The following is a 14948-nucleotide window of genomic DNA, read 5'->3' on the forward strand; positions in this document are numbered from 1 at the left end:
GAGCATTTAGGCAGCAGTGCATCTTGGCACCAGCAGAGCCACACAACAACCCTGCGAGTGGGCTCTCACTCTCACTGTTTGTTTTTCCTACTAAAGGAGAAGGCCGGGAAACAAAGTCTTTTGCAGAGGTATACATATATCTGGCAAATATAAATACTTCTGGCAAATACAGATATACAAATATCTGGCAAAATTAAGGACAAATCTAAGAGGGCTTCTGATAAGAAGCTCTTTTCATTACATTTATTTATTCTACCCAAGTAGAGGAAAAAAAGAAAATGGAGGATTTCTACATTGTTTCAATGGGAGAAATGGGACAGTAGGATGGCTGACTAACCAACACAAAAATCTCTAACAATTATTCTAGGAAGTATGAAAGTAGTATTTTACCCCACTTCATATACTGCTTATATCTCGTCTGAGCAGCTTATCTTGCTGGATCTAATTTCATCTGAAGATAGTTTTTCGACTACCTTTTAAAAATACTAGAAACAAATCAATTCTATAACTGACTTATTTATAAACACATCTTTGTTTTATATAAAAGTAAGGAGACTATCAGAGAACCGTTTTTTTAAATTTTTGAAATTTTCCAGACAAATTTTCCTAGATAAGACTTTATTTAAAAAACAAAAAAAGTCACTGGCTCTCCACTGCTACCTGACTGAAGTTTAAACTTGGTCTGGCGCTGAAGGCACCAGCACCTTACCTTGCTCTTCAATCTTGCTCTAATTACTGAATTTGACAAACTCTCAGTTAGTTTTCAGTTCTCCAACATGTCACCTTGTCCACATAATCATAATAGCTCATCCAGCAAGAAATGACCTTTCCCTCCTCTGAACTTCTGAACAGCACTTGGCTTGCCACTCACAAGGCATTTATCATTGCACTGTCTTCCTTGTGTACAAGCCTTATCTACCTTATTATACTGAAAGCCCAAGACTATTTACACTCTCACACACACACGCACGCACAGAATATCTTTACCTCTTACATTGTCTAGCGTAGGAGGCATACAAAAATATTTCCTAAATGAAATATACTATGAAGATCTACTATCTGAGGAATCCTCCTAATGAATTATTTTATAATGCAAATAACCACACCCCAATTTGGTTTGAGTTTTTGTATGTTTGATTTTCTTTAAGCTGTGAACAACTTGATTAAGAGTCTATGTTATGTCCTATCTATATGACTTTTATTGTTTCAGAACTTAGGTAACCTAGAAATGTAAAGGTGATATTTGGCTTCTACTTAGTTTATAATTTAAGTTGCAACAAAAGATATATAATAAATGTTTTACAATTAGAATCAAGAGGAGAAACAACTCAACCACATCAATAGTGCTCACAAAGATAGAGCACAATCAATGAACTGAGTGACTCATTCATTAGATTTTTTCCTTTGTTTTCCTATAATTTAATAACATTATTTGTACTGAGCCAGTAAGAAAAGCAAGTGATTTTGAGCAGCAGTAATCTGAAGTGGGTAAGATTTATAAGTCACAAACTCAGTTGCTAAGAGACAATTCCATTGCTTTATTTTTCTTCAATATTTCCCTCCTCTACAGAGAAGTTCTTTTGGCTCAGAAGGAGCAGAAAGCAAGAAAAGAGGCTCAGTGGTCCTTTGTTAAACTCAATAAGTTATACAAGTGTAGTGCTTTCTGGGTTGTAAAAGGCTTTTACGTACATTTTTTCCTTTGACAGAAGAAACAGAATTAAATACCAAATAAATGAAGAGTACCTAGTCTGTAATGAGTTTGAGTGCTTAAGATCAAGGCTATTAGCAAATATACAGGAAAAGGAAAGACTAAAGAAGAAAAAAGGAAATGACTAGTTTGGTGGAGATAACAAAAATAAGGTGAATTTTAAAAATATAAAAATAAGGCTAGAAAAGACTGAGTGGAGAAAATCTACAGATTTTAGAAAGCTAAAGAAATTTCAAATTAGATTGCATATAGACGGAAATGAGAGGATAATGCAGGCAATAAAAGAGTATAAGAGACTAACAAAGGGAGAGCCCTGTGTTTGGAATGTGTCCCTTAACCAGCCTGCAGTGCTGCAGAACAGAAACCCAGAGAGGGTGCTTGAGAATACGCAAGAACCCTGCGGTGGAGACTGAACAAAACGCCGTCAGGGATTTCATCAGAAGCATAATCCATTCATGGCACAGGCTGCAATGCTGGGGAGCTGGTAAGATACACTCAGGCACCTATGGAACAAAAGAAATATTTGAAATTCAAAATAATTCTGATATTTCTAGCTATGGCTATACATCGGTATCTGAGTTTATAAGAGAAGCAGAGTCAGATGTATAGAAATAAAAAATAATTTTTACCCAGGAAGGAGATATCAGTCTTTGAAGAACTCAGTAGAAGGTGATTTGGGTGACGACAGGAGATACCATGAAAATCTTGATTCCTTGTGAATAACTGAATTGCTCACTGTTTGGTAAAAAAAGATTAAAGACCCATCTGTTTAGCCTAGAAATGAGAAATGCTCACTTGTTCCTGTGCCTATTTCCACTGCTCTGACTGCAGAGCTTAAAAACACACCATAGATGGGAGCTTCTTACTCTTGGCCTATAAGGTCACTCTTGCGTTTTCTTAACCAACACTCCTCAGTCTTTTCACCTCAGGGCACACATATGAGTGACGATATTTGGACAAAACGCTGGGGTTTGGGCCACCTCAGGCCCTGTTGGCTACCCAGAGGACTGAAGGGGTCGTATCTTGGCATATAACCCACAGGCCACTGTACTGAATACACAGGGAGGTAAGTCACAAAAATGCATAGAAAAAAATTAAAATAAAATCTTTACCTTAAATTGACTTTAAAATAATATCTAAATTTGAAACAACAAAAAAATCGAACTTCTCTCTCATACTGACTTTAAAATACTTTGAGTTTTAAGCAATGCAGCACACTTGGGCCCTTCCAAGGCTATAATAAAACTAGTTTGGGAGACTTCTGCTTCCAGGAAGATGCGGTAGATGTACTTTTCTCTACTCCACCAGCTAAGTACAACGAAAACCTGGACAACCCACAAAATGCAAGAAAATATTTGCAAATCATATTTCTGATAAGGGTCTAGTATGTAGAACATATAAAAGAACTCTTATTACTCAACAATAAAGAGAAAATAACCCAAATTAAAAAACAGGCCAATGATTTGAATAGTCATTTCTCCATAGGAGATATACAAATGCCAATAAGCACAAAAAAGGTGTTCAACATCAATTAGTCCAATTACATTAGGAAAATGTAAATCAAAACCACAATGAGATATTACTTCACACCCAAAAAGATGACAATAATCAAACTGATGGACAATAATAAGCATCACCAAGGATGTGGAGAAAATAGAGCCCTCTGACATTGATGGTGGGAATGTAAAATGGTGTGGCTGCTTTGGAAAACAGTTTGGCAGTTCCTCAAAAAATTAAACACAGAGTTAACACATGACCAACAATTCAAACTCCTAGATATGTAAGCAAGAGAACTGAAAACATATGTTCACACAAAAACTTGTACACTAATGTTTTATAGCAGTATTATGGCCAAAAAGTGTAAACAACACAAATGTCTATCAACTGATAAGATGATAAACAAAATGTGGAATATCTACACAATAGAATATTATTTGGCAATAAAAAGGAACAAAGTGCTGAAACATGCTACAATAATGATGGATCTTGAAAACATTATGCTTAGCAAAAGAAGCCAGACACAAAAGGCCACATATTGTGTGTATCCATTTATATGAAATGTGTGGAATAGGGAAAATCACAGATACAGAAAGTAGATTAGTGGTTACCAGGAACTGGTAAAAGGAAGGAATGGGAAGTGATTGCTATTAGGTATGGTGTTTCTTTATGGGGTGACAAAAATGTTCTGCATTAGATAGCAATGATGGTTTCACAACCTTGTGAATGTATGAAAAACCTCTGAATTGTATACTTTTAAAGGGTGAATTTTATGGTATGTAAATTATATCTCAATTTAAGAAAATACATCAATTAGAAAAAAGATTGAATAAAAAAAAAGCTGGACATTATACATAAAACAAATATAAGAAGACTTTGATAGGTGTAGAGAGAAAGGCCGACTGGCTAGGGACCTCAGAACCTGAGGAATGACATGATGGTTGAGTTACCTGAGTTTTTGTTTGTTTGTTCTTTGCCTCATATACCCTACTCTTGGAGCTGAAGAAGCCAGCAACCCAGAAATACCAATGGACAGAAAAAGAAATCCCCAACAAAAGCCTGCTGTCAGTCAAAGGACCAGGAAAGCGGCAGTCTAGCAAGACAGAAAACTATCATAAAGTAACTGCCTTATTCCAGCCAAACTCCACAGAAAAGCTATGGCCCACCTTCACCTGCCAGCAAAGGCCAAGTGGGGAGCCTCAATTTCCATCCTTGCTGGGCTGTGATGAGATGCTCTTGAAGTACCAGAAAGAGGAGGAAGACGGTGAGGCTGAAAAGGTACTCAAAGATATAATAGCTGAAAACTTCCCAAATTTGGCAAGTGACATACAGATTTATATAGAAGCTGAGTGAACTCCAAACAGGACAGACCCAAAGAAATCCACAGCAGAACATGTCATAATTAAACTTCTAAAAACTAAAAAAAAAAAAAAAAAATCTTGAAATCAGTAAGAGAAAAATGACATTTTACCTATATGGGAAAAACAGTTCAAATAACAGCAGATTTCTCATCAAAACAATCATGGTGGTCAGAAGAAAGTGGCACACTATTTTTCAAGTGCTGAAAGAAAAGAACTGCCAACCTGGAATCTCATACCCAGAGAAAACCCTCTTCAGGAATGAAGGGAAATCAAGACATCCCCAGATGAAGAAAAACTAAGAGAATTTGTCACCAGCAGACTTATCCTAAAGAATGGCTAAATTAAGTTTCCTAATTAGAAAGGAAAAGAAAAAAGAAAAAAAAAGAAGCCTTGGAACATCAGGAAAGAAGAAAGAATACAGTAAGCAAAAGTATAGGTATATACATTCTTCTCAAGTGCCCATGGAACATACACCAAGAATTTATCCTGAGCAATAAAATGAACATCAATACATTTTTTAAAATGGAATTAGAGTGCGTTCTCCAGTCACACTGGAATCAAACTGGAAATCAATAACAGAAAAATAATAGGAAAATCTCCAAACACTTGCAAACTAAACAACACACTTCTAAATAATCCATGGGTCAAAGAGGAAGTGTCAAGGGAAATTAAAAGCTACACTGAACTGAATGAAAATGAAAATACAAAATATCAAAATTTGTGGGACACAGCTAAAGCAGTGCTGAGAGAAATTTATAGCACTAACTACATGCATTTAAAAAGAGCAAAAGTCCTAAATCAATAATCTAAGATCCCACTTCAAGAATCTAGAAACAGAACAGCAAAATAAACCCAAAGCAAGCAGAAGGAAGACAATAATATAGAGAAAAGCAAAACCCAATGAAATTTAAAACAGAAAAAATAGAGAAAATTGATGAAATCAAGAGCTGGTTCATTGAAAGGATCAATAAAATGGACAACTCTGTAGTGAAGAAAAAAAAAGAGAAAAGACACAAATTACCAGTATCAGGAATGAAACAGGGGCTATCACTTTAGACACTACAGACATCAGAAGGATAATAAGGGACCACAACAAACGACTCTACACACGTAAATTTGAAAACTTGGATAAAATGAACTAATTCCTCGAAAAACACAAACTACCACAACTCTCCCAATATGAAACAAATAATTTGAATATCCCTATAACTATTAAAAAATTGAATTCAAAATTTAAAAATTCTCAAAAAAGAAATCTCTAGGCTCAGATGGTTTTACTGAAGAATTCTACCAAATGTTTAAGAAAGAATTAACACCACTAATACACAACCTCTTCCAGAAAATGGAACAAGAGGAAACACTTCCCAACTCATTTTATGAGGCCAGTATTACCCTGATACTAAAACCAGACAAAGGCAATCCAAAAACAAAAACAAAAACTACAAACCAATGTCTCTCATGAGTATAGATACAAGTCTTTAGCAAAATAATAAATATTTACTCCATGGATGGAAAACCAGTACAGTATTTGGAAATCAATCAAAGAAATTTACTATATTATCAAGCTAAAGAAAAAATCATATGATTATATCAATTGATGCAGTAAAAGCATTTGATAAAATTCAACAGTCATTCATGATAAAAAAAAACTCCCTGAAAAATAGGAATAGGAGAAAACTTCCTCTACCTGATATAGCCAACGTACTTAATGATGAAAGACTGAACGCTTTCCCCCTAAGGTGGGAAAAAGACAAGGATGTTCGCTTTCACCACTTTTATTTGACACAGTTTGAGAAGTTGCAGCCAGTGCGATAAGGCAATAAAAGGAAATAAAAGGCATACAGACTCGAAAGAGAGAAATAAAGTTGTTCCTTTTTGTAGATGACATGATTGTCTACGTAGAAAAGCCCAAGAAATCTACAAAAAAAACCCTCCTTCTGTATGTTACAAGTGAGTTTAGCAAGGTCTCAGGATACAAGATAAACATACAAAAATAAGCTATATTTCTATATACTAGCAATGAAGACATGGACACCAAAACTAAAAATATAATACTATTTACAATTGCTCAAAAAAAAGAAATACTTAGGTGCAAATCTAACAAAACATGTACAGGACTTATATGCTGAAAATTATACAATGCTGATGAAAGAAACTAAAGAAATAAAAAAATAAACAGAAAGATGTTAATAGATTGGAAGACTCAACATAGTAAGATTTCAATTCTCCCCAAATTGATAGGCAGGTTTAATGCAATTCCTATCAAAATTGTGGCAATAATTTTTTGTAAATATAAGTAAGATTATTCTAAAATGTACATGGAAAGGCAAAGGAATTAGAATAGCTAAAATAATTTTGTAAAGAAAAATAAAGTGGGAGTGATCAGTCTAACCAATTTTAAGTATCCAATTTACTATATAGCTACAGTAATCAAGACTGTGTGGCATTGGCAGAGGGAAAGGCACATAGATCAATGGAACACAACAAAGAATCCAGAAATAGGTCCACATAAATATGCCCAATGTTTTTGACAAGGTGAATATGCAATTCAATAGAAGAAAGGGAACCTTTTTAAGAAACGGTGCAGGGGCAATTGGATATCCATAAGCAAAAAGTTAATCCTTTTTTTTTTCGGCATTAAAAGTATTTTATTGAGGAGCTGGCCCCGTGGCCGAGTGGTTAAGTTTGTGTGCTCCGCTTTGGGCGGCCCAGGGTTTCGCCGGTTCGGATTCTGGGCAGTGACATGGCACTGCTCATCAAGCCAGGTGGCATTCCACATGCCACAACTAGAAGGACCCACAACTGAAAACGTACAACTATGTACTAGGGGGCTTTGGGAAGAAAACGGAAAAATAAAATCTTTAAAAAATTAAAAAAAAATTTTCATTGATATTTTCACTAGTTTACATTTATTTAGCACGAAGTTAATATTGATCTAAGTGGCACATCTTATACAGGAATAACCTCAAAATGTATCATAGATTTAAATGTAAAACCTAAAACTATAAAACTTTTCGAAAAAACCACGATAGAAAATTTTGGGGACCTAGGCTAGGCAAAGAGTTCTCAGATTTGACAACAAAAGCATGATCCATGAACGGAAACACTGATAAACTGCACTTCACCAAAATTAAAAACTTTTGCTCTTTGAAAGACTCCATTAGGAGGATGAAAAGACAGGCTACAGACCAGGAGAAAATATTTGCAAACCACATATCCAATAAAGGACTAGTAGCTAGGATATAGAAGGAACACTCAAAGCTCAACAAATAAAAAGCAAACAATCCAATTAGAACATAGGCAAAGACATGAACAGACATTTCACTGAAGAAGATATACAGATGGCAAATAAGCACATGATGAAGAGATATTCAACATCATAAGCCATTAGGGAAGTGCAAATCACAATGGCAATGATATGCCACTACACATCTATCAGAATAGGTAAAACAAAAAACAGCAATACCACCGCATGCTGGTGAGGATGTAGAGAAACTGGATCATTCATACATTGCTGGTGGGAATGTACAATGGACCAGCCATTCTGGAAAGCAGTTTGGCAGATTCTTAAAAAACTACTAATGCAACTACCAAATGACCCAGCAATTGCACTTCTGGGCATCTAATCCAGAGAAATGAAGACTTATATTCACATAAAAATCTCTAAAAGAATATTTATAGCATCTTTATTTGTAAAAGTCAAAAAGTAGAAACAGTCCAGATATCCTTCAAAAGGTAAATGGTCACACTGTGGTGCATCCATACCATGGAATACTACTCAGTAATAAAAAGGGAAGAACTACATGTGACAACCTGGATGAATCTCCAGAGAATTAGGCTGAGCGAAAAAGCCAATCCCAAAAGTTGCATACTGTATGATTCCATTTATATAGCATTTGTGAAAAGACAAAATTATAGAAAGGAAGAACAGATTAGTGGCTTCCAGAGGTTAAGGAGGGAATGAAGGTGGAAAGCAGATGTGGCCTTAAAGGGCAACATGACGGATCCTTGTGGTGATGGAAATGTTCTGTATCTAGATGGTATATATCAAAGTCGATATCATGGTTGTGATACTGCAGTACAGTTTCCCAAGATGTTACCATGGAAAATGGGTAAACGGTACATGGAATCTCTCTGTATTATTTCTTTTTTTTTTTAAAGACTTAATTTTTTTTCCTTTTTCTCCCCAAAGCCTCCCGGTACATAGTTGTATATTCTTAGTTGTGGGTCCTGCTAGTTGTGGCATGTGGGACGCCACCTCAGCATGGCCTGATGAGCGGTGCCATGTCCGCGCCCAGGATTCGAACTGGTGAAACCCTGGGCTGCCGCAGTGGATCATGAGAACTTAACCACTCAGCCACGGGGCCAGCCCCTATATTATTTCTTATAATTCCAAGTGAATCTACAATTATCTCAAAATAAAAAGTTTAGTTAGCAAAGACACTAGTTTAAAAATCTCAGGATAAAAAAGGTAATTACTATGTATTATAAAAAGCAGATATAAGTACATCAATTTAAAAAAAATTGAAATTAATTTCAGGTAGAGTTGAGTTAAACTTCGGTATGAATTTAGGAATTGAAGAGAAAGAAATGGGTTTTCATTCACAGATCCCAATTCAATTTCCAGGAGAAAAAAATATGAGGATATAGACAAATCTACATATCTGAAAAAAACCTCAGCTCTAAAAATTTTAATTTTAGAAGGTTCCAAAAGAAACGCACTCCTTTCCAGTGGTCTTTAAAATGTTATCTGGACTCCTCAGAGAGAATATGGCATTTTTAATCAAAGTGCCTCCCTCACAGAATAGCTTATTTCATTAAGGGTGGGTCACAGTAGCAATTAAGGGGGAGACAGAGATGGACGAATTGAAGGCATTTGTGGTAGGTGAAATAAGATGGAGGAAATACTGGGACAGCATGGCCTAAGAGATAGTACATAGGACTCCAACACTGACTTCCTCATCCTGCATACAAATCCTAGTTCTATCTCCTTTTATTGAACTTCAAGGAAATCACATAATCTCTGTGCCATAATTTCTTCCTTCTCAAAAGCAGAGAGTATTTTTTTACCTCCCATTGAACAGGATATTTGTAAGGATAAATATCTGTATAGTACGGAAATGTCTGAAAAAAAGGCCCCAAGAAATAGTATCTGTAAATGTGGTTCATTTAAAACATTTAAGTCTATTTCATATGAGGAAACACGTATAATGGAAGATAATGATTTTGAAGGAGATTGGAGAAAGAGAAAGACAAATGAGATTTAAACAAAGTCAGGCTTCCAGTTTATTTTCTCAGTTGTCCTCAGGTTACTGGTGGAAAATTTAGTTTTACAAAAGGCACGTGGTACTCCAATCCACTAGCAAAGCCATCTTAATAAGATGGATTTTCCACAGCAGACTTTAAAAGGCTGAAAAAAACTAAACAAAATAAACAAGCAAAATCCCACAAGACTGCAAATCCACTAGGGGCCTAGGGAGTGGTCTTCATCACGACACTGAGAAATGTTAACAGCATGGAAACAAGCAGTAATGCGCTCTTAAATGTCATTTTACCTGAACTGCAGCACCAACTTAATCCTGTGTTATAGTTACTCATCCAACTCTGTCTGCCTCCACTTGAATCTAAACTCTTTGACTGCAAAAATCATGATTCACACTCATCTTTATATGTCCCATAGTCCATAACTTTGCATGTCGTTGGCACTCTGCAAATACCGAAATGAACAATAGTGCACAAGTACGATCTATTACTCCCAATTTAAAGGAGTGTACACAAACTGTTCCAAAATAGAGGTTGACTTTCTGATATCTATTTAGTCTCAGTCCTGCAACTTACTGAACAATGTTTTCACCGAATTCTCAATTTCTAATAAGCTAAATTATATGAATGTAAATTTTTACTGATAATCTGAAAAACAGCTTTCAAAAATAAGTTCAGAGCCCAGAAAGACATGAGGCAAGACAGTGAGAAACTTTTAGCTGTGAATTATACCAGACATGACAGGCTGCTTCCTGTCAATAATTAGCTATTGGACTAAAAAAAAACAAGTTTTAATTTGCTAATCTTTACTCACCAGTGTCCAGTCTTGACTTGACATGCTGATACTTTGGGTTTTGTGGTATCCTTCGGGTCAGATACTAAAAAATAAGAAAACTCACAATTAATTAGGTCAATGTAAGGATAAGGGTAGCAAAGCTGGGAAAGAGTCAGATACTTAAAAAAAGACCAAATGCTAAAATTTCACCAAATTTAAAGACAGAAGAAGCTCTAGAGGTCCAATCATCCCTTTAAAGTAGGAATCTTATCTACAGCATGTCCACAGATGAAAAATTATCTTGTTTCTGTCAAAACATTTCCATATTTTGTCAAAATAATCTCATAGCACTATGTAATTAGGAAAGAACCTTTTAAAAATTATTTCTGATGTTGAGCCAAAATTGGTCTCTCTCTAATTTTCATCCAGTCCATGTTGCAACCCAGAATAAGCCACCCAACTCTGCTTCAAGAAATCGGCTAAGATAACTAATGGCAGCTCTCTGGTCCTTCTTTTTAATTTTACTCTTTGTATGATGGTTTCTAGGCCATCTTCTCTGGACATCCTCTAGATTTTATCTACATCTCCCTTAAAAAGTCGCACGCGGATCCAGACTTGAGCACAGCGCCCAGGTGTTGCCAGGCCAGGACCCAGTTCGGCAGGCCTCTCATTGTTGGCTTGGAGTCTACGGTCCACAGATGTCCTTACGATGGCATCTGCTCCCGGGGCAGCTGCAGCACATCTGGGCTCAGGGTAAGCTTGTGGTCAGCTTTTTTTGCCTATGTCAGGTCTCCCTTGTCTGAACTCCGGGAGTGAACTCTAAATCCGAGCACAAGACATTTACCCACATCAAATTTCAGTGGCGTACTCGAAGGCCATTAAGTGAGAGAAGGCTAATGAATAAAGACATTACAAAATATAGCTTTCTTGCTCAGGCTTTTTTCTGGCTGACAAGTATGAAAATCTTATGTTCAGTAACAGGTAGCTGTGGAATATGAAATTAAAACTGGGTAATACCTTTCCAGCTTCATCCTCTGCCACTCTCCCACATGTTCCCAAGTTGAAGTTGCCCGAATGATCCCCAAATGTGCTGCCCACATTCAGGTCTCCAGTCTTAGCAAATGTCTGCCTAGAATGCCTTTCCTCAACTTGTCCTCGGGCAAAATTTTACATCCTCTCTAAAGCCGTCCAAGGTGGAGTTAGGCACTTTCTTCTCCCTGGCTCCCAGAGCATCAACACCCTGCACCCCTGTTTACACCTCGACCTTCCTCCCTAGTGTAGGATTTCCTTGAAGGCAGGGACGGTAACTTACTCAAATTTGTATTCACTCAGGACCTAGTACATGGTAGGTACATTTACTGACATTCAATCAATAAACGAATATCTCAAATGAGGATCGCATTATAGCAATCACTTGATTCCTTAGAAGAGAACATCAAATTTCAAAACCTGTATCACTTGCCCTTGAGAACAGTTAACTACAGCACATCCTGCCAGGAGGATTGAAAAATAAATTATTTACATGTAAAAATACCCTTTCAAATGATCCACAACGCATAAAAATAATAGAGGGCACACTTCAAAGTCTTACAGAGTGTCTGTTGGTCAGAGTTTTGGAGTTCAGAGACCAGGAAGAATTTTTAAAAACTGGGGGCACCTACAGAGAGTTATCAACTTTTAATTTTGCCAAATAAGGACATTGAAAAAAAATGAAGCAAAACCTCATAATAACTACCATCTGCTATTTTAACACCTGAAGATTAACAAAGGAAAAAAAACACCAGAATAAAAAGGTCAGTCCTTTAGTGTTATTAAAAACCTCATGATATTGTCTGCGTTTTTATTTCACCCCAGGCAAGTAAAACCTCCGTCATGGACACTGAGCATTGGTCCTCAGGTGTGTGTGTGGAAGGCCTGAGCTAGTTTGTGCTGAGAGAAAGAATGGAAAGCTCTTTCCTCCATCGGATCAGTAACTTGCTGTCTATACGGGAACGTGACCCTAATGCCAATTCCAACTCCTTCCAAGACGAAGATGGAGAAGGTTCTTAAGTGAGAGAATGAAAATATTCAGAGACTGAAAAGGGGGACTTTAGGACCAGTTCCTCAGAGGAAGACACTATCATGGCAAAACAAAACAAAAAAGTAAACCAAAAAACAAGGAAAACATGAGCCTGATAAATTGGGTCAAGAAAAGCTAATACTAGAATTCAGTTATCTTAGGCTAAGCGATTTTCTTTTTCTTCTTTTTTTGCACTCTGTATTTTTCTAATTTCTATATTCTATTTCCTGTTTTTACTTTTGTTTTGTTTTTCCAGCTAGTTTCCTAGCAAAGCTTCTTTTGAAAAATTCCAGGCTAGTTTCTGCTGAACCAAGGGGATTTGTCCATACCTAAGCCAACATAGCTAAGAAGTGAGGGTGTCTCTGGGGACCAGGTGGAGTGGCAGCAGAATGATGGGGGGAGAGAGTGTGGACAGCTGCAGTGGCTGAGCCCTTCCCGCCCCCGGTTTTCCCTTACATAGACTAATGAGAAATCCATATGCCACAGTAGAAAAATGTAGTTTCTTTTCCATTTTCCCACTTGGATCCAACTTCTTGTTCCTGACTTTCTAGTACCAACCACAATGTAAAACTATTTGTGCTCCCCTCTAAGCAGAAGATCATAGATTTTCTGGAAGTGCCATACTTTTTTTCCTGAAAAGTCTTGCTTTGGGGCTGATTGTTTCTTGACCTACTGACCAAGTGGCTTTTTTTTTCAATTACATAAACAGGATGGAATGGTGGAAAGTGAAAGAGCTGAGAAAAGATGCTGTTTCAAGGAAGACTATTCATTCATTCAACAAAGCCTTATTAAGTACCAACCATTCATTTAGTCAACACTTACTGGGTGCCTACTAGGAGTGAGCCACTGTGCTGAGGACAGAGGTAAAAAACACACACAGTCCTTGCCATCCAGCTCTCACTGATGCTGGGAAAGAAAGACAAGTGAACGAACAGATGCCACACTACATGAACAAGGAGAGGGAAGCAGGAGGTGCAACAGGAACGTGTAAGATTGGCACCTAATCCAGACTAAGCATCAAGAACCGTTTCCTGAGGGGTGACTTCTAAGCTGAAATCTGAGGGCCAAGAAAGTCAGTCAAGCTAAAGGAGTAGTGGGTGGGAGCCACAGGGTTCCTGGTGACTGGTAGATGTGGGCAATACAGGGTCAAATAAAGCCGGAGAGGCAGGCAGGGGCAGAGCATAAAGGGCCTTGTATCCATGCTAAGAAACTTGGATTTTATCCAGTAGATCATTGGTTTGCAAACAGGGAGAATTTTGCTCCCCCCAATACCCCCCAGGGACAATTATCAATGTCTGGAGACATTTTAGTTGTCATAAGTGGGTGGTGGGGGGTGCTAACATCTGGTGAGTAGAGGCCAGGGATGCTGCTAAACATCCTACAATCACAGGAATGCCCCCCCACAATAAAGAATTAGCTGGCCCAAAAAGCCAATAGTGCTGAAGTTGAGAAACACTAGTGTAGACAATGAGGAGTCATGGAAGGAAATTTAAGGAGAAGTTATGAGATTATATTTCCGTTTTAGAAAGATCTCTGGCAGCACTCTGCAGAATAAGATCGTAGTCAATAATGGAGGCACAAAGACCAGTTACAAGGCAGTTGTACTAAGAGAATCTGTGGTCCTAAGGAAGTGGCAGTAGAGATGAGGAGGAAGAGACAATTTCAAGAAATCTTTAAGATGAAAATCAGTATGATTTAACATTGACTGGTATAATGGGGAGGACAGTGATACAATTCACCAAAAAGGGGACTTGAGGAATCATATATTGAAAAACATGATGTGTTCTGTTTGGGGCAGGTTGAGTGTGAAGTATCTGTGGGTTATCCAAAAATGGAAGTGATGAGCTGGCTATTTGGGTGTGGAGATGAGCAGAAAGATCTGGGCTAGAAAAAAAAAGATTTAGGGGTTGTGAGCATATAGGCAGCAGGGGAAGCCATGAGAATGGACAAAATCACTGTTGGAGAGTGTGTAAACTGAGAAGAAAAACCCCAACATTTAAGGTTCAGTGGTGAAAAGTGCCATGGATGAGATTCCAAAGAGGCCAGAAGAAAGTGGGTCATGAAAATCAAAGAAGAGGTTCAGGAAGAAGGGAGGGATCCACAGTGATTGATGCTGTCAAGCCAGAGAACAAGAGATCAGATATGAACAACCAAACAAGAAGGCAGGTCAAGTAAGAGAACAACAGAAAAGTGAATTTGGGTTGAACAAACTAGGACACTGTTGACCTTGGTGGATGTGGTTATAAGTTGACAGGAGCAGAAGCAAAAACAGCAGGTTGAGTGTGT

At 37.4% G+C, this 14948-nt stretch overlaps 1 protein-coding gene across 5 annotated transcripts in view; it reads right to left on the minus strand.

Moving 5' to 3' along the window:
- Positions 1 to 14948, minus strand: part of CEP41 (centrosomal protein 41) — a 44842-nt gene that overhangs the window by 20735 nt on the left and 9159 nt on the right. For 2 of the 5 annotated variants that reach the window (XM_023639682.2, XM_023639683.2), the window contains exons 2-3: positions 10643 to 10706; positions 2010 to 2211 (exon numbers count right to left, since the gene is read on the minus strand). In XM_023639682.2, the coding sequence (XP_023495450.2) occupies positions 2010 to 2211; positions 10643 to 10666 (226 nt within the window). In that variant the 5' untranslated portion in view covers positions 10667 to 10706. Of the gene's footprint in view, positions 1 to 2009; positions 2212 to 2337; positions 2444 to 10642; positions 10707 to 14948 lie in introns of those variants that run through there. The other 3 variants (XM_005609372.4, XM_014739128.3, XM_070265070.1) reach the window with 2 other exon arrangements.

Source organism: Equus caballus, chromosome 4 (assembly GCF_041296265.1).
Source record: "Equus caballus isolate H_3958 breed thoroughbred chromosome 4, TB-T2T, whole genome shotgun sequence".
In the NCBI taxonomy this organism is placed as follows: domain Eukaryota; kingdom Metazoa; phylum Chordata; class Mammalia; order Perissodactyla; family Equidae; genus Equus; species Equus caballus.